Source organism: Rhinolophus sinicus, chromosome 1 (genome assembly GCF_057876585.1).
Source record: "Rhinolophus sinicus isolate RSI-liver-muscle chromosome 1, RSI-T2T, whole genome shotgun sequence".
Taxonomy (NCBI): Eukaryota; Metazoa; Chordata; class Mammalia; order Chiroptera; family Rhinolophidae; genus Rhinolophus; species Rhinolophus sinicus.
In genome coordinates, this window is record NC_142501.1 from 32,432,882 (window position 1) to 32,453,787 (window position 20,906).

Consider the following 20,906-nt stretch of genomic DNA (forward strand, 5'->3'; position numbering starts at 1 on the left):
AAATATATGTAAATATTGTCTTTGTTTTTTCTTTTTTTCTGCAGACAAGAAAAAAAATCTTTATAGATCAGAAATGATCTTAGGACAGGATTTTGGGATAGGCAGAAAGACTTTCAAAAGTTTCTTTATATCCAAAGCAGGGATCTGACGTTATCTCCTCTAGGTGAAATAACCTTGAATGGCCTGACATTTGCACAATGGCTTTCTTTTTTATCTGTCTGTAGTTCCAACTAATTACTTGAAAATACCTTTTCTATTTCCCTGTATCCTTCTGCCTATATTAGTTTATGGCAGTCTAATAAGAACTCAGCCTTCCCTACTGACCATATGTAAAATTAGATAAATTGTAATAGTCTTAATGGAAATGCTAACTTTATGTCGGAAAGTCAGGGTAGAGTTTTTGGGTTGTGTAAGATCAGAGAGAAAATAAGACACACACCAGAAACTACCTTCTTGCTTCTCTTGTTAGAGAATTATGGGTTGTCACGTGGCAGAAAGGAGCTGAGTTGGGAGAAGAAGAGATGAAACCATAATGTTGGGTCTTATAAACTCAAAATTTCCCTTTTCTGAATCAGGCTAAGGCTGAAATCATAGGAAGTACCAAAAAAATTTCTCAAGTTCCTGCAAGCAAGTATACCAGTTAGGGGTTGCTTTTGACTGCATGTAATAGAAACCTAACCACAGTGATAAGAAGTAACCCAACTAGAGTGACAAGATGCCCAGAGGTAATCTGTGCAGTTCAAGTCCATTCAGATCTGCTCTGCTACAGCTGTTCCACAATTTCATCGGTGCCCAGGCTCCTTTAGATTTACCATTTCATCCTCTTGAGCATCTATGCTTTAGATAGTTGGTCCATACAAGCTCCTATTTTCATTCCAGGCAGAAAGAAGAAGGAAACAATAAAAAGGAAGGAGTGTGCCCATATCAGGAAAGTCAAAAGTTGCCCAGAAATCTTCTCTTGACTCATTTTTATATCCCATCATCCAGAACTGTGTCAAATGGCCATCCCTGTACTCAAAAGAAACTGTAAAATGAAAATAGTTGCTTTGGCACATCCCTGCCTCACATGCTGTTAGTGAGGTTGAAGGGAAAAGGGATATTGAGTGGACAACTGGCAAGGTCTGCCACACCAACCAATAGTATTATGTTTCATTTTTCCTCGAAAGCCCAATGAGTTTCTGAAGAAGGAATACAACTCTGCGCATTCACATGAAATATAATGTTCCTTATATCCAGAGAGTCCTCAGAGAGGATACATTTCTTCTTCTTCTCTCTTTTTTTCTAGGTCTGTTTGCTACATAAACTATAATAATTTAGGGTAAAAATCCCCAAATATCAGAGTCCCATTTGACCCTTTTCCATTGCTTCCTTCACATGTAGTCAATTGCTCTATTTGGGGAAAATTACTTTTCTATTTCCCCCTCTCTTTTCTGTTTATTTTATTAGTTTCAAGTGTACAAAGCAACATAATAGTTAGACATTTACACCCCTCACAAAGTGATAACCCCCTGCCCCCACGCTACTACCCCAAAACTGTGTAGGTGCTCATCTCTCTCTTTGGTTTTTACAAAGGCCTCTTGACTAAACTATCAGCATCCCCTCTTATCCCACCCTAGTCCACCCTGTACAATTTAGTTGAGTCAGTCTTCTCAAACTTTGGTACTCTAATGCTAGATATGTTCAAAATCTTTGGTGGCTTTCTATTGCTTATCAGCTAGGTGAGTCACCATAAAACTAATTGCTTGGTGAATTTAAATTAAGGGTGGTTCCTGTGAAAACACCACAATTCTCTCCATCAATGAATGGTGCTTCAAGACTGAAGGTAAATTCCTATTGGGAAGCATTTTCAGGTGCCCAGACAGAACAAATTACGTCTTCCTCAATGTTCCAATAGCTATGGTTAACAGATGTTTGCTGGTTTTCCCTCACGTGCAAGGACGTTTTGTCACATTTCTCAGGAGACATGGCAGAGAATCTGACATGCAGTAGGTGCCCAATAGATGTCTATATGGTTGGCTATTGGATTTAGTGATTATTGTGTTCTGTCACAAATGCAGGCTGCTTCAGTATAAATGCTAGGCACATACATGGACACACACACACACACACACACACACACACACCTCTGAGATAAAAAGAAGACAATAAAACATTTTCCACCCAATTTCTCTGACTATGGCCTAGGTTCCTCACTTTACTTTCCTCTCTGAATTTCAATATTTTGCTTAGAAGGAATTTTCTAGTTTGCTTGTCGAATGCTCATCTGTCATTGTTATTCTTTGCCCCATGTCTGCTTAATTGGATAAATCATGCCTACTGCTCACCTGGGTTGATTAACCTCCATCATGGCAAACAGAACTTAAGAGGCTCTTAGAAAATTTGGGAGTCATAAAAATAATAATAATAATCATAACTCAACCACTATGTATTAAGTATTATGTTAAGTGCTTGACATAGATTGTTTCATTTAGTCTTCAATAAAACTCTGTGAAGTATTATTAACTCCATTTTACAGATGAGAAAACTGATATCAATAGAACTAAGTAATTTTCTCTAGATCATTGTCTCCCTGATGGCAAAGCTGATGCTGCTAACCACTATATTTATGGTCTCAAATGGTTTCAATTGAAAAAAAAAAAAAAAAAAAAGGTTAATTGGGACTAAGAAAATTGTGTTTTGAGATAAATAATAACCATGTTTACCTAAAAGGTAATCAAGGTCTGCATAAATCTGATGATAACTGTGTAGCAGAAACATGCTCTTGTCAAATATCCTCAGTGAAGAGTGAGGTATACTATTTCAGATATGAGTGGTTATGTCATGGTTTCAGCTCTTGACTTATTCTTCAGCTTCTTTATTCTCGTCTTTTAAATGTCCAGCTAATGTTGTACGATACTGATACCCTCCCCTCTAAATGATTTCTGTTATTGTTGCTTTTACACTGCTGTCATGCGGGAGACCCTGCTCGCTGTGCCATTTGTAATGCAGGAGACCCTGCTCGCTGCGCCATGTGTCGTGCAGGGAGGCCTGCGGGGTCTCTGCTCCCGCTCCCCACATAAGAACGCAGGGTATGGTGCCAGCCAAGGCTCTCCGAAGAGTGGTGGAGCAGTTTGTGTGTATGAACACTCAGTATCTAGAAGACCAGGAGGAGCAGCTGATGGAGAGCTGGACCCCCGTGGAGGGGTGGGAGGACGTGGACGGTTCTCCCACCAGCACAGGAAAAGCCATGCAGCTGCTGGAGAGATAGAGCCCCGTGGAGAGGTGGAAAGATGTGGACGGTTCCCCAACCAGCACAGGCTGGAGAAAGCAAAGGTCTTTGCGGCCCTGCGGGCTGGGATGTTCCTGCTCAGGCAGCCCGGATGCGGGACTTGTCCCAGGAGGAAAGGCTTGCTGAGTCCTCCATGGGAGATGAGGGTGAGGTCAAGGTTGTCCCTCACCCCCAGGACAGCCCTGGCGAATGACTATGGGCTATGGGGAATTGCCTTCCATCCCTAATTTAATGGACAGCTTGACTGTTTGCTTGGGAACATACCACCATGTAGTGGAACTGGGGGATATTTGCTTTTGTGTCTTGACTGGCCACCATTGAGAATATGTAAGCACCTTGATTGTGAGTCGCTGTTGTTCCAGCAGGGTACCCTGAGAGGCCCAGAGAGAGTGGCAGTGCCCCGAGAGCCCTGGCGGTGTCCAGGAAGTCTGGCTGAGCCCAGAGAGAGTGGCAGTGCCCTGAGAAACCCTGGCTGTGCCCAGGAAGTCTGACTGAGCCCAGAGAGAGTGGCAGTGCCCCGAGAGCCCTGGCTGTGTCCAGGAAGTCTGGCTGAGCCCTGAGATGCCCTGGCTGTGCCCAGGGAAACTAGTGGTACCCTAAGAAGCCCAGGAAGTCTGCCTATACCCAGAAGCATTGGTGGTGCCCTGAGAAACCCCAGCTGTGCCCAGAGAGCCTGGCTATGTCCAGGATATTGCATTCACTTCCAGGCTCCTCGCACAGGGCCCGGCGCGGAAGACGCTTGTCGCATAGATTGTGAGGTGAGAGCCTGTAGGGGTGGAGTGTGGGGACAGAGCCCCCGAAAGCAGTTTCCAGGCTTTCGGCCTCACCTAGACAGGTGCTGGCTCAGGTAGTAAATGGCCGTCAACTGTGATTGCATGGCCATCAGCTGTGGCTACTTGGCCGTCAGCTGTAACCAGTGAGCCATTGGCCACTAATATAACTGCTGTGGCTGCGCTAGCAGAAAGAGAGGAAAGATGGGAGCTAGCAAGAAGATGGTGGCTGAGCTAACAAGAGCGGATTGCAGAGAAGCGGATGCCGCCAGAGAGAATACAGTGATATGACTCCCCCATCTATGGCTCCGTGGGTGTTCCTTTTTGGCCTAGCCATATCCTGCGTTCTTATGTGGGGAGCGGGAGCAGAGAACCCGCAGGACCCCCCGCACGACACATGGCGCAGCGAGCAGGGTCTCCTGCATTACAACTGCATTGTTTGGACTCTGCAATTTTGAGGTTGGGTACCCTTTTCTGGAACACTTCACCTTTTGCACACCTTGTGCTGTATCCTATATTTTATCTCAAGCCCCTTATGTTGGCTTTCTGGGTTTCTAAGACAGTGTCTTAAAAACAAACATTTTGATTGACACAGTAAGAACTACACACACACACACACACACACACACACACACTTGAAACATAACATACTACTAAATCCACCTGCAATGTACTTGAATTTATGATAGCCATTCATCTACGATTGTACTCAAAAGGGAAAAAGCTAATGTAAAGTATGCAAAATAGTTATAATACGTAAAGCTAAATAAGGTGCTCATGTCCAAAATATATAAAGAACTCATACCATTCAGTGGCAAAAAACAAAGAATCTGATTAAAGAATGGGCAGAAGATCTGAATAGACAGTTTTTCCAAAAAAGACACACAGATGACTGACGATCAGGTACATGAAAGATGCCCAACATCACCAATCAGGGGAATGCAAATCAAAACCACGATGAGGTATCGCCTCATACCTGTTAGAATGACTATTATCAAGAAGCCAACAAATAAATTTTGGCAAAGATGTGGAGAAAAGGGAACACTTGTGCAATGTTGGTAAAAATGCAAATTGGTGCAGCCACTATGGAAAGCAATAAATAAAAATAAAGCTACTCTATAATCCAGCAATTCCACTTGAGGGTATTTATCTGAAGAAAATGAAAACATTATCTTGAAACATATATGCACCCCATGCTCACTGCAGCATTATTTACAATAGCCAAGATGTGGAAACAACCTAAGTGTCCGTCAATGGATGAATGGATAAAGAAATTGGGATATATATATATATATATAATATATATATATATACATATATATATGATGAACTATTACTCAGTCATAAAAAATAATGAACTTGAGCCATTTCCAAAAACATGGACAAACCGTAGGACATTATGCTAAGTGAAATAAGTCAGACAGAGAAAGATGAATAACTTATGATCTCTCTTAAACGTGGAATTTAAAAACAAATAAATAGCTCATAGATATAGAGAACAGATTGGTGGTTGACAGAGGCGGGATGGGAGAAATGGGTGAAGAGGGTTAAAAGGTAAAAATAAAATAAAAACAAACACATAAATAAATATAATGGTAGATGTACCCTGTTTCTTCTACTGAATGTGTACTTATTTACACAGTGTCGATTCGCATTGGTCTCTATTTTCTAAGTAGAGAAGATTAAATGTGGGTAACTGTAAGTTAAATTACACCAAGAACACAAAGTACTGGTCAGCAGAGGTGGTAATGCATTATAATCAGTTCAAAAGAAGGTCCAATATTTTGTGCAAGAAAGAGCATTAGCCAAATATCATAATAGGAAATTTAACTGTATAGATTCAAGTACTTATTTCTTGAGAGATACAATTTTCTAAATGTTCCTATAGCTCGTGAGATATTAAAATGGCATACATAAGCTTACAGTGATGTTAACACATATGAATTTGGGGAACAGTATTGATTTATGGGAAATTATAACCTAGGTGAAAGACATGGACTTAAAAATGTTGCATTGATGTAACAAAAAAAAATCATGGTTATTAAATTATTGGCCAACTTTATGTGCACGGATTCCAGTTTGAATCATTTTGGACAGAGTAGCTCATTCTCATGCCCCAACCAAGGTTCACATAGTCAACAACAAAGATCCTGCAACCTCAGCTAGTGGGAACAATATTTTCTAATTTTTAAAGGGACTTACTTAACTGTTAACGTAACATTTGAAAGATAGAAAACAAATGTGGATGTGTTAATTGATATTAATAGTTTTTGTTGCCGATTTCTTTCTAGATGAGTTTGGACATTGTAAAAATTTCTGTCTGGTTTTAAAGTATCTGAAACTTAATAGACGGCATTTTATTGAAATGTTTAGAAAAATTTGAGTGTTGTGCGGGAGACCCTGCTCGCTGCGCCATGTGTCGTGCAGGGTGTCAAGCGGGGTCTCTGCTCCCGCTCCCCACATAAGAACACAGGATATGGTGAGGCCAAAAAGGAACACCCACGGAGCCATAGATACGGGAGTCATGCCACTATATGCTCCCTGGAGGCTGGGTTGGAGACACAGGAAGCAGGAGCCACCCAATTCTCAACGCTCACTGCGCCACTTGCAGGCTCAGCCACCATCTTCTTGCTAGCCCCCATTTTTCTGGTAGCATAGCCACAGCAATTATATTAGTGGCCAACGGCTCACTGGTTACAGCTGACGGCCAACTAGCCACAGCTGATGGCCATGCAATCACATTTGATGGCCATTTACTACCTGAGCCAGCACCTTTCTATTTGAGGCCGAGAGCCTGGAAACTGCTCTCTGGGGGGCTCTATCCCCACAGTAAGTTTCTAATCGAAGTTTAAATGGTTAGAGCTGATTTATTAAATTTAAAGTTTTGGTTTATTAGCTGTTTAAATGGTGTACAAATATTTAGAGAAATTGCATTTGTTAGAGTTGTATGTTAATAAATTGGGCAGTAAACAACAATAACAAAAATAGCAGTGAATATTATATTTCATGCACCAAAACCTTTCAGGTAGAAAAAGGTTTAAAATGTCTAGTATTGTGCTCCATACATGGAGAGTGCTCAACGATTTTTTTCATAAAGTTCCCTGGCTCTCTCCAGGTAATTTTTTCCCCCATGTTTTATTTTTCTCCCACATTTTCTTCTTATGTACCAACAACTGTCTCTGCTCCTGTTCACACTAAACTGAGGATACTCTAAGAAGAGTACAGGGACTATAGGTCCAAGTTAACTTTCTGATAACCTAGCAGCTCCACCAAACTTGGGCTGTGAAAAACTAGATGTTGCTAGGGATATTTTAGCAAGTCATGCTGTAATTAACCTACGCTATTATACAACTAAAATTTTAGGAGGCTTTAACTGTCTTCTAGGTTGGAGACCAACACATTATTGATGCAACCCAATCCGACCATGTTCCTTAGTGATCATCATAGTTCTAAGCCCTTCAGTTAGTATTAGTTATATATTGAAGATACTGGAAGACACTTGTGTGGTGGAAGTTCCCATTAGGATCACTTAATCTGGAATAATTCAGGTTCAAAATCCCCCCCAGTGTATGTAAGCAGCTGTGGTGATGGCAGCAAGCAGTTGAGGAGGAGGAAGGAAGAATGTCGTGGAGGTCTTTTATGGTAATATGAAAACGTAATTGATTGAATTTTGCACCGGTCTATGTTAAGGATAACTGCTTTTGTCCCTATTGCATCAGCCTGGTTTCCTATTGTAATTTTGAGACGAAAGAGTTCCTTAGCTATTTGGCAGCTGACCTGGACCCAGCATTCTATATAACTCAAGTATTTTAGACCAGTGAGCACATAGCTTGATACAAATGGCTGTTCTGACTGTAAGTTTGCTTTTGTATCATCTTATGGGAGTAGGTTATAAAATATCAAAGACAGGTAACACACTGATTTCATTATCTTGATTTCTGAGACTAACCTAGCCTCACCTCACCACAGCTGTTCATCCTGATTCACAAAACTGCAGCTTTCTATTTGGAGTGACACTCAAGTCATTGCTCATTATCTCTTGTTTCTGATACTGCAATCCTTACCAGGCATCCCCTATTCTTGGTATCCTGGCTTTGCAGGCTCAAATAAATAAATGGTATGGATGAAAGAAAGAGCCCCTAAATATATTGCATCTAGGAAATTATGATCACTCTCATTCCCGATTTGTAGCTTTAAAGCTGACATTAAAATATTTGGAATTTTTGCGGAAGCACACATAACTTCTTGTTTAGAAAATAATAGTGATATAAATAATAATAATAATAACAATAATAATATTAATGACAACCCTATAACAGGGCTAAGCCCTAGACCCAGAAAGCCTATGTTTAAATCTCAGGTCCATTATTTACTGGCTATATGACCAAGGGAAACTTAAGTCACTTCTCTGTGCTTTTATTTAAAAACAGAACAATAGGGGTAATAGTATGTACTTTACAAAGGTGTGGTGGAAATTACATGGTCATGGGAAACTGCCTGATATATATGGTAAGGGTTCAGTAAATGTTAGCTATTATTAAAAGCTATTGAAGATGGGTCATATGATAATGTTATATGTTACAAATGGAATGTTTTATTTTAGGTAATTTAGAGTCTTCTGCAGGGTTAAAAAGGATTTGGCTCGTCTGTTATCTGAATGTCTCTTGTTCCCATTTTTCTTTGTACTGTATCCATTAAATTTGGTATAGTTAATGGCTACCACCTCACTAGTCAAGCCAAAATATTCTGTAATCAGCTCTGCTATACCAATTTCATGAGTATTCAGCTGCTCAGCCCAGAATACCAATTGTGTGAAAAGTGCAGTGAATTCTAATTCACATTTGATTGCAATGATCTGAACCAAACACAAAACCTAGTTGAGCCAAGATGATTTGGGCTTTACACGTTTGTGTAGTATTACGTGATCTGCACGCTCGAAACAGGAGTATCTTTGAATTTAACATATTTTTCAAAAAACAAGAATTCTTTTAATTAAAAACATTTTTAAAAATTTCAGTAGGTATAATTGTTAACACCTGCTATGTGTTAACAACAGATGTTTCTGACTTACCTAAGGGAATTCTTATAATTATTCTATAAGCTTATTGGAATGCCATTTACCAAGATAGTTGGGAAACTAGTTGGTGACTTTGCATGTAGTATTTGGTGTTTCTTTTAATCTCTTCCCCTATTGCTGTCAATCCCCCCACTCCCTCCCCAACTAGGCCCACTGAAAGCAAAATTGTCCTTCTGGGGTACAAAAACGGTTGCAAAACAGTCATGCCTTTTTAGTCTTTGTGAAAAGTTACTGAAATTAAATTATATGTATTCTAAAGTACTGTAAAATTTACTTTTAAGTGTTTTAGCAGCTAATCCTTATAATGCTCAACATGGACGTCTTACATCTTGATTTAAATGTAGAAGTGTACCATTTAGATAGCTAATACCCTTCTAATAGCTTGACTTCAAGTGAAACTATAGTAAAAACATGAGTTCTCTTAATTTTTCTGACCATTTTTAAGGTCTTATATGCAGTCAGCTTTCTGAATTCTTCATTTATGATACTAATCACACAATCACCTATAGGCATGTATTAAATATGACACTGGTTTCAGCCAAATAATGGGCCAATTGCAAACAATAAAGAAAGGCAGCTCCATTTATAACCGCTGTTTCAACTGAGCTCTATTGTTATCTGAGGGTGACTCATTAATTAATTGTTGCTCTTTTATATTATGAGCTATTGAGTTAATGAGTAATTTGTGTGCGATAATTCTCTGAACACATTGATTACTTGAGATATTTTCTGGGGCTTTCATACCAATGACATGCTGAATAGGTAGAAGATTGTATTTGCTTTTGTGTGCTCATTATTAGTAGGTTTGAGATGAGTACAAACCAGTGCAAAGACACCTAAAAGTCATGTGATGTCTGAAGTATCCTAAGTCTAACAGGAGGCTGAGTGCTCAGGGGAAGGCCTGTCACACAGTAGGTTCTTAATAAATGTCAGTTTTAATCATGACTATATTAAAACTTTGCTTTTGATTACCTTAAATTGCATGAAAATCATATTTAAGAAATATCTACAATTGTGTTTTTAAGGAAAAGCATAATCAAATGGCTTTTGCTAAGACTGTAGTCTGTGCTAATGGCCTATTACAGTAAACATGCAGATTGTTTTTGCAACTTACTGAAGTGAACATTAAGCATGTTTGGCCTGTATCATTTCTATGAAATTATTTAAGTGACTATTCCGTGGTTGGTTTGCCTAAAGTGATAGTTAAAAGGAAACCATTTGTGTACAGTATGTTTTACTACAGATATAATTTTCAGCACCCTGTTTCAGGTAAGGCACACCGTCTCTTCCTTCTACATGTAGGAGTTAGTTGAGTTTTTTGTTTTCATTCATTGTACAGAAAAGAGGAAACTTGAAATTTAGTCTGACAACACAGTTGCTTTCAGAAAGATCACTTAAAATTTGTATATACGTGCAAAATTATACACAGTAATTGTCACCTTCATTTTTGACAGTTTTATTTTCCCCACAAACGTAAATAGCAGTAAACTGCCTAGCTCATAGATCCTAAATATAACCTTTGGAGAAGGCATTTGAGAGGTACTTTTTCTATGCTTATGATTTACCTTTTGAAAGTAAATGTCCTTATATAATTTATTCCTTTTATGAACTTAAGGTATGTGTTCTAGATATCATCTTAGATTTTGCCAATTAAGAGCAATCAAATAGTGTAATACCCCTTTTATTAAAAACATAAATCCAAATATAAAAAAAATGAATGAAAGAATCCAGCAGATATTTATTAAGCAAGATGAAAGTGAAATTACAAACACAGGTCAGCTTTTAAACTCAGCCAGCATTCTGGTGGACTGGAGGTGCCTGGTCCTTCATCAGAGGCAGCCTATATGAGATGCATGTTAGGAAGGGAGCTCTCCCTGCTTGAGAAATCAAAGCTCCATTGGAGGTGTCCTACTGGAGGCATCAGTTAACAAGCTAAGTGACATCAGGGCTGCACAACACAAAGAGGAAAGTTGACAACAATTCAGGGACTTTGAATAGTCAAGACAGCTTAGTACTTCAGGTCAAAAATGCTACGATTTATGGGCAATTAACTATAAAATGGCCTTTTTCTGTTTTGTTTCACAATTTCCATAGAGATTAAAGATAATCTAAAGAGATTAAGGCCTTAATCTTTAATCTGGGTAATTTTGTTTGTAGGAAAAGCATAACAATTCTTGAAGTATTAAGCAAAAGAAAAGGCAGTAAAAACGTTTAGTCTTTGGGTGGCAAGAACAATTGAACAGTTGAACATTTTGTTCCCAGTTTACAGGTATTTTGACATATTGATCTTAACATATGCAAAAACCATTTAAACCTTTAGAAGATCATTTGAAAAAGATACTGACAATTAAAATTATACATCCACATGAACCTCAAGCAACTCTTAACGGGGATAGCAGGGCAACAGTGTTATGAAAACCACTTCTCACTATCTACCCCCCTCCCTGCCCCATTTGTTTTGTTTTGGTTTGGGTTTTGGTTTTGGCTATGCAAGTCTTTCCATGAAATCAATGTAAGGCTCTCAGGCTAAAATACTAGTTATCTTATGGGCCCTAAATAGCTATTTTTGAAATTCTTTTTTCAGTGTATCTCAAATTTGGGGGACACGTGACTTGAACACTCTTAACCATGAAGCATTTGTAAAAATACGTATCATTCACTTTTCACAGAATCATTTTCTTAAAAATGAGAGGCAATATGCAGATTCACATGCATGTCCATAATAAAGCTTTGTTTCAAAACAACTCAAATTCACACCAGCATTATTTGCAGCTTAATATTTTGGCCCCAAACCAAGAATTTAGGTACCACATTTAATATTCATCTGCAATGCATATATATTGACAGGACAAAATATGTATGCAAATACTGGGAAATATTGTTTCCTGTACAAGTGATCAAGAAAAAAGAAAAGAAAAACCACAGCACTAAATTTGCTCTAGTAAAAATGTGCCTCATTGTGTCTATACTGAATTAGATCTGTTGAAAAGTAGTTCTATTATGAGGAACAGAAGCAAAATGTGAGCAACCCAGAAAAGGGGATTATTGACTCATTTTAATTTATTAAATTGTAGTTTAAATAATCAGTCTCCACAATTTATGTCAGAGAATTGTCTTCTTTATCAGCTAACATGTAGGTAAGAGAATATTTCACCTTGAAAAAAATGGAATGACAAATTTCAGCCTAAGTGGGATGTATTCTGAGTGGGTAATTACTTAAAGAAAGCAACAGAGTAAGACACGTCAAACTTTGAAAGTGTTCACTTTTAAACATTAAAATAAGTGGCAGGTAAATACAGAAAAATATATAATCACCAGTTCTCAGCTTTTTATCAATCCCTTTGTTTCTTCTAGAAGATTCTATGAGCACTATGTCGCTCTGATCAAAAGTAACCTCACTACTCAAATATCATAGCTTCAATGTGCATTAGTATGGTTTCAGTAGATTCATACTCAAATCCTTTTAGTGCCAGAAATTTATCAAGCCATAGTTATTAAACCCTTAGCTCTTATGGAGAGATCTGGGCAAAATTTATATAAGAAATTTAATTTATCATTTTAAAATTATCTCATAATTGTGGTAACACTTTTTAAAGTAACCCTTTGGAAAAAACTTACATGATACCCAAAGGCACTAGTTCACATAAGGGGTGAATGGCTGAAAAAAATAAACAATAAAAACAAAGCCATTATATAGGTAAAGAGCACACACACACATACGCACACACACACACACACACACACACACACACACACAAAGGATATTAAAAGGATAACTGTTAAGCTTTAAAGTTATTCTAAAAATGGCACTTTTCATGTTGGTATAAAATGAAAGTGCTTTAAGATGAAATTTTTATGCATTTTTTTAAAGCTGATCTTAACCCCCTGAAAATAGGGGGTTATAATGAGAACACTGATAGACTCTAAATCATAGTGGCAATAATAGTGGATGTTGCTAAAATGCTTTGTGTGTGTCTTTATTTTTTAGTATTTTTAATGTTGATAGACTTGCTTTATCTATATGTGTATCATTAGTGAGATTTGCTCTTCAGTTTTTTACTAGAAAGTTACAGCTCATTTAAAATAGCTGGTAGATACAGAAAGCATAAATATACAGTAAGTTTAAACACTGATTGTACTAAATGCAACAATACAAAGAAGCAAACAGAACACAAATGGTAACACAATAAAACTGTATTACATTTGTGCTTCAAATATTACAATACATTATATACAATAGTCCAAAATAAACATCTCATGCCAAGTGACACAAAAACGAATAGCAAGCAAAAAAATCCAGCAATATGTACATTACTTTTTTCTTTAATAATAAACATTCAACTCTGAACTGGGGCAATTTCACTACATACAGATGCAGTCCGCCTTTTATTCCATATAACCATCCTGCTTTCCTATATCTACGCTATTCAGTAGGTTCCTGTGTCAATTCTTATATACATGTGGAGCAAAAAAGATAAAAGAATGTAGTGCTTTGTATTCTTAATGGGGCGATGTTGATAGATCAGCGAACCTGGGGTGCATAACCTTCTTTCATTAAACCTTCCTCGTAGTCCGTCTGGCAAAGGATCATGTTATTCTTTAGGAAAAATTTGTCTCCAACACAAAACCTGAAAATATTTTTAAAAATAAAATGTGTTAAGACCATTTCACTCAGACCCATAGATTTGAAGATTTCTTTTCCTAATAATGATTTCACAAGGTAATTCCCTGAATTTGAAAGCTTGGCTTACAAAGTTGTCATTATTGTCAACATTAAACCATTTCAGTCATTTAATGAAACAGTGCACACAAGATTTGAAATTCTACTTTCATATACAAAAATCATAGGAACATCGAGAAAAACATGTAGGGCAGCAAAGGTGATTTTTTTTCTACCACATTGGAAGGAAAAAAAGAACTGATCTATATATACGCTCATTAAAATAAGAAAGAATGATAATAATATTTCACTGCAGTGATTATGGAAGATTTCATCATTGGCCATTTATCCACCTTATAAAAAAGGAAAAGGCATTAAATGAATCAAACGATTAGAAAATAGCCCATTTTAAAGCTGCCCATTTTAAAGCTTCCCATTTAAAGCTTCCTTTTATTCTGTTATTAAAAATGTGATTAAATTCTAGTAATTTGGAAGAGATCGTTCTGAAATGAAATTTGTTTTAGCACCAGACTCTGTCTGATGCTCGGCCGTATTCCTTTGTTTATGGCAATTTCACCAACTGTAAGATAGTAAATGTCATTTCTTAGAGCACTTCTAGTGAAACCAAAGAGAGTAAAATCTGAACAAACTTCCTAACATCAATGTGATAAAGAAACTAGTTTCCAGTAGCTAATTATTATTTTATTCTGTAAAACATTGTTAAACGTGCAAGACTGTAATGGTTTTAATAAGTGCTCTTTTTATATAATTTCCCAGTGGTGACACTTTGGACACAATTAAGGTCAGAAATAAATGCTTGTGCTGTTTCCGGTACATTTAACAATAAAGTAACTCTGGGGAGATCTGTATATATTTTTAATTGTAACAATTTAACCTTCAAACAGCAGTGTCTGGTAGAGTTGACCCAGTAAAACTACTCATAATTATACAAGTTGACCTCACCGACCTTTGATAGTGGTCTCTCTTTATCAGATAGTCAATTTTGCATGATGTTCAAGCAGAAATCTTAGTGGCTAGATTAAATTGCGTAGTGAAAGCCACCCTTTAATGTTTTGTGAAGTTGAAAGTTTAAATGAGGAGCAGTTGGACTGATTTACATTTGCAAAGATTGGAATGCTAGACAAACAGTGAACCTATTTATTTTCCAACTGGGTAGCTTTGGAAATTTATCCTTATTCTAGCTAAGTAGATAGAGGGGGAAATAGTGTAATAAAAAAAAGTAGATTGAAAAGAATTAGCTTTCCTCTTAAAGAAGATTGGTCTGTTTATTTGTGGAATTTACTTTTCTTCCTCAAGATTACTGCCTGCTGATGATGTTGATTGAAAGTACAGACTATGTGCCGATCTTGAAATCCTAGAGTTATTTGTAGTCAAGGCTATTGGATACAATGAGCATTCAAGTTTGGACTTTAAGTACATCTTCTTTTTATTGGTTGCAAGCTATAAACTTTAAACATTGTGCTTAAAAAGTGGTGTTTGAATAAACCAGTTTTTACAGATAATCTTGATACGAAGATATGTTGAATAAAAGGAAATATTTCTTTTGTTGGACAGACGTAATAGCCAAATTAGACACTCATCTTCTGTGAGGTTATATAAAATAGCAGGTAGAATATATTTAATTACTGTTCAAAAATTTCAATTTATATTACTATTAAAATGGAACTAAGAAGCTACTAATAAAAATTTCACATTAAAAATAAGTATGTTCAATAAAACACTCTTGTGTTCCAGCTGATATTTCTTAAAAAGATTTAAAAATCTTTTTTTTCCCCCAAATCAGCTAAACTGGAAATACTTTCAACTCTATATTGCCTAAAATTTTACTTTAATTTTTCAACACAATTTTTTAATAATCCCCAAAATGCTATTTGATATCAAATAAAAACATTTTTTTCTTTTTGTCATGCCATGCACGTTATTCTCACCTTCAGAGGCCTTATAATTTAGATAATTTTTATTTGTAGATTAATAAATTCAGGATAATTATAGTGAGAAAAGCACTGAACCAAGAGTCTGAGGATCTAGGTCTGAGCCCTACTGCTTTCACCTACCCAATGCAAAATATAAGGTACATTTCATACTTAGAGAAAGTAGAGTTATTAATAGTTCTCTTTGGGTAAGATAAAACATCTGCATTGCTGGATTGTAGGGATGTTGAAATAATAACATATGAAAGGTAGAGAGGCACATGGCAACAAATAATGTTCAAATATCAACCTTCCACTGACGACAGTAAGATGAAACGTCAGTTTTTCTTATTTGTCATATTAGTCACTTTTGTAAGTTTGTGGTAAGGAGTAGAAATGAAGTATGTAAAGCCTTACCTTACTGTTTGGATGGTAGGTAATTAAAGTAGCCACCTTTTAGAAAGTACCTAGCATGGGCTAACGCTAAGCATGTACATATGTGATCACACTACTACTTCTACTCAATTTAGAACATAGAGATTATCACTGCCTTTTTCAGATGAAAAACCTAAGGCTTCCTCCCAGAATTTAAAAAAAAATCTGCCCAAGGTTTTACAGTCAGAAGGTATGTGGTAGAGGAAAGCAAGGTACCAGGTCTCTTTGGATTCAAGACCCATGCTTTTACCTGGAGTCAGTAAAGTCTGAGGCTACAAAGTTATACAGGTTTTTTTTTGTATTACTATTATTCCTTTTCATAACTTAAAAAAAAGTCTGCCCTCCATTCATTGAGATGTTGGTAATATAAGTGGAATTCATCTAAAATATTCCGACATGAATATTTTGTTGCTACTATATTGTCAACTGGATAAAGTATATTTTATGTGCATTTCAATTTAAAGTTCAAGATGAAACAGAGCATGGGTGAGGAATAATCTGCTCTTAACCATAGCATTCAAGGTTGTTTCAAGTTATATGTGCAATATATTATCCCCCCGTTTCCCCCCATCTATTTAAATTCTAAAATTCTTTAGTTTACATTCCTTCCACCAGTGTTCCCTGCCCACATCAACTCATTCTGATCTTTCCCAAAGCACGTGATTATTAGTGTATCATTGACTTTGGCATTTCAAATTTTCTCATGAATCTGTAACAGGTTTCCCAATCTGGGCAGCAGTGCTGAGGTAAATGACCATGGTTATATATTTTTTGAAACCTTTGGAATATCACCATAATTTGTACTACCAGTTGAGGTGGGTTGTCAGTAAGTATTGGTTAAGATAGATTTATTCCAGAATCAAACAGCTTTAAATAGCAGAGGTATTTTAAATGGAGTAATTTAAATTTGCATTCATTATGATTTCCAACCACTGACTTCCTACCTTTACAATTTCATTTCCTGTTCCTCTCTCCATTCCTCATGCTTCCATATCCCTACCAAACTACACATCTAATGTCTGAGCACTCTGAGAGACGTTTTATTTCCCGAACATAATAGATGCTGTCACACCTCCATGCTGTACATGCTGCTCCATCTGTCTGGGGAGCCTTTTCCTCACTTTTCCTGGCTTCCTCGTCTCCCCTACTCCCCACCAGACACACTTCCTATATGCCAAAAAGTCCTAGAAAGTTCTTTTTTTAAAAAAATGCAACACATCAAGCCTGTGATGCTTCCCTAAGACTTCCAAGGACCCACCTCTCCTGCCTTGGTATGGATCTGTTTAGCATCGATTAGACGCTCCTGTGAGGATTTGATGTCCTGTCTATAAGAAAAAGACTAGATTGTATCCCCTCTGTTCCCACAGAGCCTAAAAAAGTGCTTTTATTCTTTAGTAAAAGAAAATGAAACGTTCTACAAGTCTACATATTCAAGGCAACTTTATTACAAAGAAGCATGTCTTTTCTTTTTCTTATAAACCATTGTTTGGTTTTACAGACTTTTCTAAGGGGGAGGGGCTTATTCACCTTTAAAAAATTAACCTATTACACAGAATTTTCCAATTCTGAAGGAGATTCAATATTATACAAGACACTCCAAATAACCTTCCTCTGATTTCCTTTCAAAATAAAGAAACTTTGATTTTTAATTCAGGGCTCACATTTTTAGCCATACCGCTCTAAAAAGGGCAGGGAGCATTACAAGGGACCCTTCCTGAAGGTGATTATTGCTACTATTTTTTTTTAAACATTCAGAAATACTGATGTTAATGATATTTTGATTTAAAAGTTAAGATGAAATTACTGCTAAATAAAATTCATAAGCATGTATAATACCACAATTTCAGATGTCAATAAGGTTTGCTTAAGGGAAAGTGCCTATAAATTACCTATTCATCTTGTGTTTCACTTGAAAAGGTGCAATACTATGACAATTATTTGGCTCCTGAAAGCACAGGCTCTTATGGCATATGGCTTTATTAGAGAGGACTTCCCAAGAAAACGTCAAAAGTAAAAGCAGAATCTCCTATATTGAAAACCTTCTGTATAGAGTAACAAAATTTGTCTGCTTTGCTTGGCTGATGAAGATTAGCTGACTTCTTGCATTAAAGAAGTTTGTCTTGTAGGGGCTGAAGTGACAAGACAATAACTAAGTGCTAATTGTGCATAACAGCACTAAAGATATGCAGTCCCATTATGGCATGTAATAAATGGAGCGAACACAGAAATATATTAGGTCTTTTAATAATGATACTAGAATAGTATGTTGCAGCAAGAAGAGTGTGAACAGTTTCAGAGTCAAAATTTAGGAGTGTTTGTCTTACTTGACTGGGTTCTACTGAGGAAATGGAGTTAATTGTGAGTGCAACTTTTTATTTCAATGGTGAAATAAAAGTGATATACGATTTGTAAATAGCATTAACAACCTACAATTACTTTGCATCATAATAGAGTTTAGGCTGGGTTTAGCACTTGAATGATGTTTTAATTTTCTGTGTAGAACATGAATAAAATAGGTAAGCCTGCCCTAGTAGAAGAATGGACAAAGGACAGAAACAGGCAGTTCCCTAAAAGAAAAAATAGCAAAGGGCCACTAGTAAACAAATGAATGCTAATTAAAAATTATAATGAGATACCATCTTTCATCCCATAAGGTGATTTGTTTTTAAATAAGTCCCAGTGTTAGAGTGAATGTGAGGGAATGCATAGTTTTTACATTTCTGGTGTGAGAATGATCAGTAAAACTTTTCTGGAGAGCATTTTGCAATATATAATATAAGCCTTTAAACTGTTATATACATTGTATAATTAATTTTTGCTCCTGTGAATTGATCCTGACCAGTTTCAGTATTTGTTTGTTTATAAAGTCCGTATTATACCGATAATACAAAAACTTGGAAGAAACAACCTACACATTGATGATTTCATATATGAAGCTCTATCCATAAAACTAAACATAAGAAAACTTAAAGTATCTTAAAATAATTTTTAAAGGCAGGTAAAATGGCACACTACATTAAATAAAGAAGTCCAAATATCAAACATTAGAATTCTTCCCTTTTACTTTCCTTTAAGCTGCTTAAATGTGGATATAATATAAAGTATATGCTACCTTGTTTCCCGGAAAATAAAACCTAGCCAGACAATCAGCTCTAATGCTTTTGGAGCAAAAATTAATATAAGACGTCTTTTGTCATATATGTATGAAAACGTGTATGGCTGGCTACATGCCAGAATGTTAAAATATTTTCTTTTAGAATTGTGAGAGAATAGTGAGACATGAGGCAATGTTATTCTTTATCCCTTTGTATTTTCTCAAGTTTTTACTATGAATCTATAATCTCTTATAAGTAGAAAAGCAGTAAATGTTATTATTACATAAAGATAACTGTATTGTTAGTGGATGCTATAGTGGATCAATGTGACAAGTAAACAAGCATTTTAAATTTACTACTAATACACTTTTAAAATGTATACGTATACATGGACACATGCATATCAATGTGTCTATACGGATATGTGGATATTGATATTTGTTTATCCCTATCCTTACAATACACAACACGTGCATTTGCCAATTTATGTTTGGTTAAATGTCACCACAGACTGAATTAAACTACGTTGATTTCAAGCATTTGTTGGGAAGACTCAAGATGATGTGAGATGACTTCCTGAACTATTTCCCGAGTAAGTTATATATTGCAAGGTATACTGAGCCACATTCTGAATAGCTACATTCAGCAGGAGACATTACTGAGATACACATCTTGTGCAAAAACCAAGTTAGTGAAATATGATTTCGTAAAAGTAAATCATAAATATCAAGGTAGAAGAACTCATTTTTGAGAACCTATTATGTTCCTGATACTTAATATAAATTATTTCATTTAATTTTCAAAGTCTGCAAGATAGGCATTAGTGTCTTTATTTTACGAGTGTGGAAACAAAAATTACAGAGGTGAAGTTACCCAGCTAATCTGTGATTCGGCTGGAATCTGAATCCAGTTCTCACTGTAAACATCATATTCTTTCTACTACTCTACAGGGCATCCTAAGAAGATGCTGCATTGAACAGTAAAACAGAGCAAATTACAATAACTGAGAACTTGACACAACTAATATTTACTGATTATATAATACATCCAGGTGTTTTCACACTCACAAGGGATTTATTTTCATTAAAATCCATTAAGTATACTAATTTTTGAAATGTTGTACTTTTAATGATAGGTACTTTTTAATATTCTAATATCCTCTGCATTTGTCACATAAAACAGGCACCGGTAGTGCATGGTTCCCACTGGAAATAAAAGTTATAACTTTCAATAAGGAAAAAATAGGATGAAGTCATAATACTTTGAGATGAAAGAATTCTCTGAGATTGACTAATCCAGCTCCCTTACATTACAAATGAGAGAACGGAGATCCAGAGAGCTAATATTGTTGGGGAAAAGTCTAGACTAGATTTAGGTTTCTAGCTTCCCTATACTCTTTCCATTCTCCAATGCTACCTCTCCACTGCTGGTAACAGTTTATTAGCTATATCCAGCCTCAAAGAAACTTGAAGCAACTTTAAAAGTACATATAAAACAAAGTTAAAATTCAAGATAAGAAATCAAGAGCTAGGGCAACCATAAATATGAAAAATGAGATGAATACGCACTGTCTGCTACAAATTCCTGTATATTTGCCTCAGGGCAAATTTGTTTGCACACAGAAGTAGGACAAAAAAAATAAAGATACGTTAAACCTACATTTTAAAAGA

General features: G+C 36.3%; 1 protein-coding gene across 7 annotated transcripts in view; it reads right to left on the reverse strand.

Annotated features, from left to right (window-relative positions):
• Nucleotides 1–10,829: 10,829 nt before the first annotated feature.
• Nucleotides 10,830–20,906, reverse strand: part of LMO3 (LIM domain only 3) — a 54,688-nt gene continuing 44,611 nt past the window's right edge. For all 7 annotated transcript variants that reach the window (XM_019744783.3, XM_074325969.2, XM_019744782.3 and 4 more), the window contains one exon: nt 10,830–13,743. In XM_019744783.3, coding sequence (XP_019600342.1) covers nt 13,638–13,743 — 106 coding nt within the window. In that variant the 3' untranslated portion in view covers nt 10,830–13,637. The remainder of the gene's footprint in view (nt 13,744–20,906) is intronic.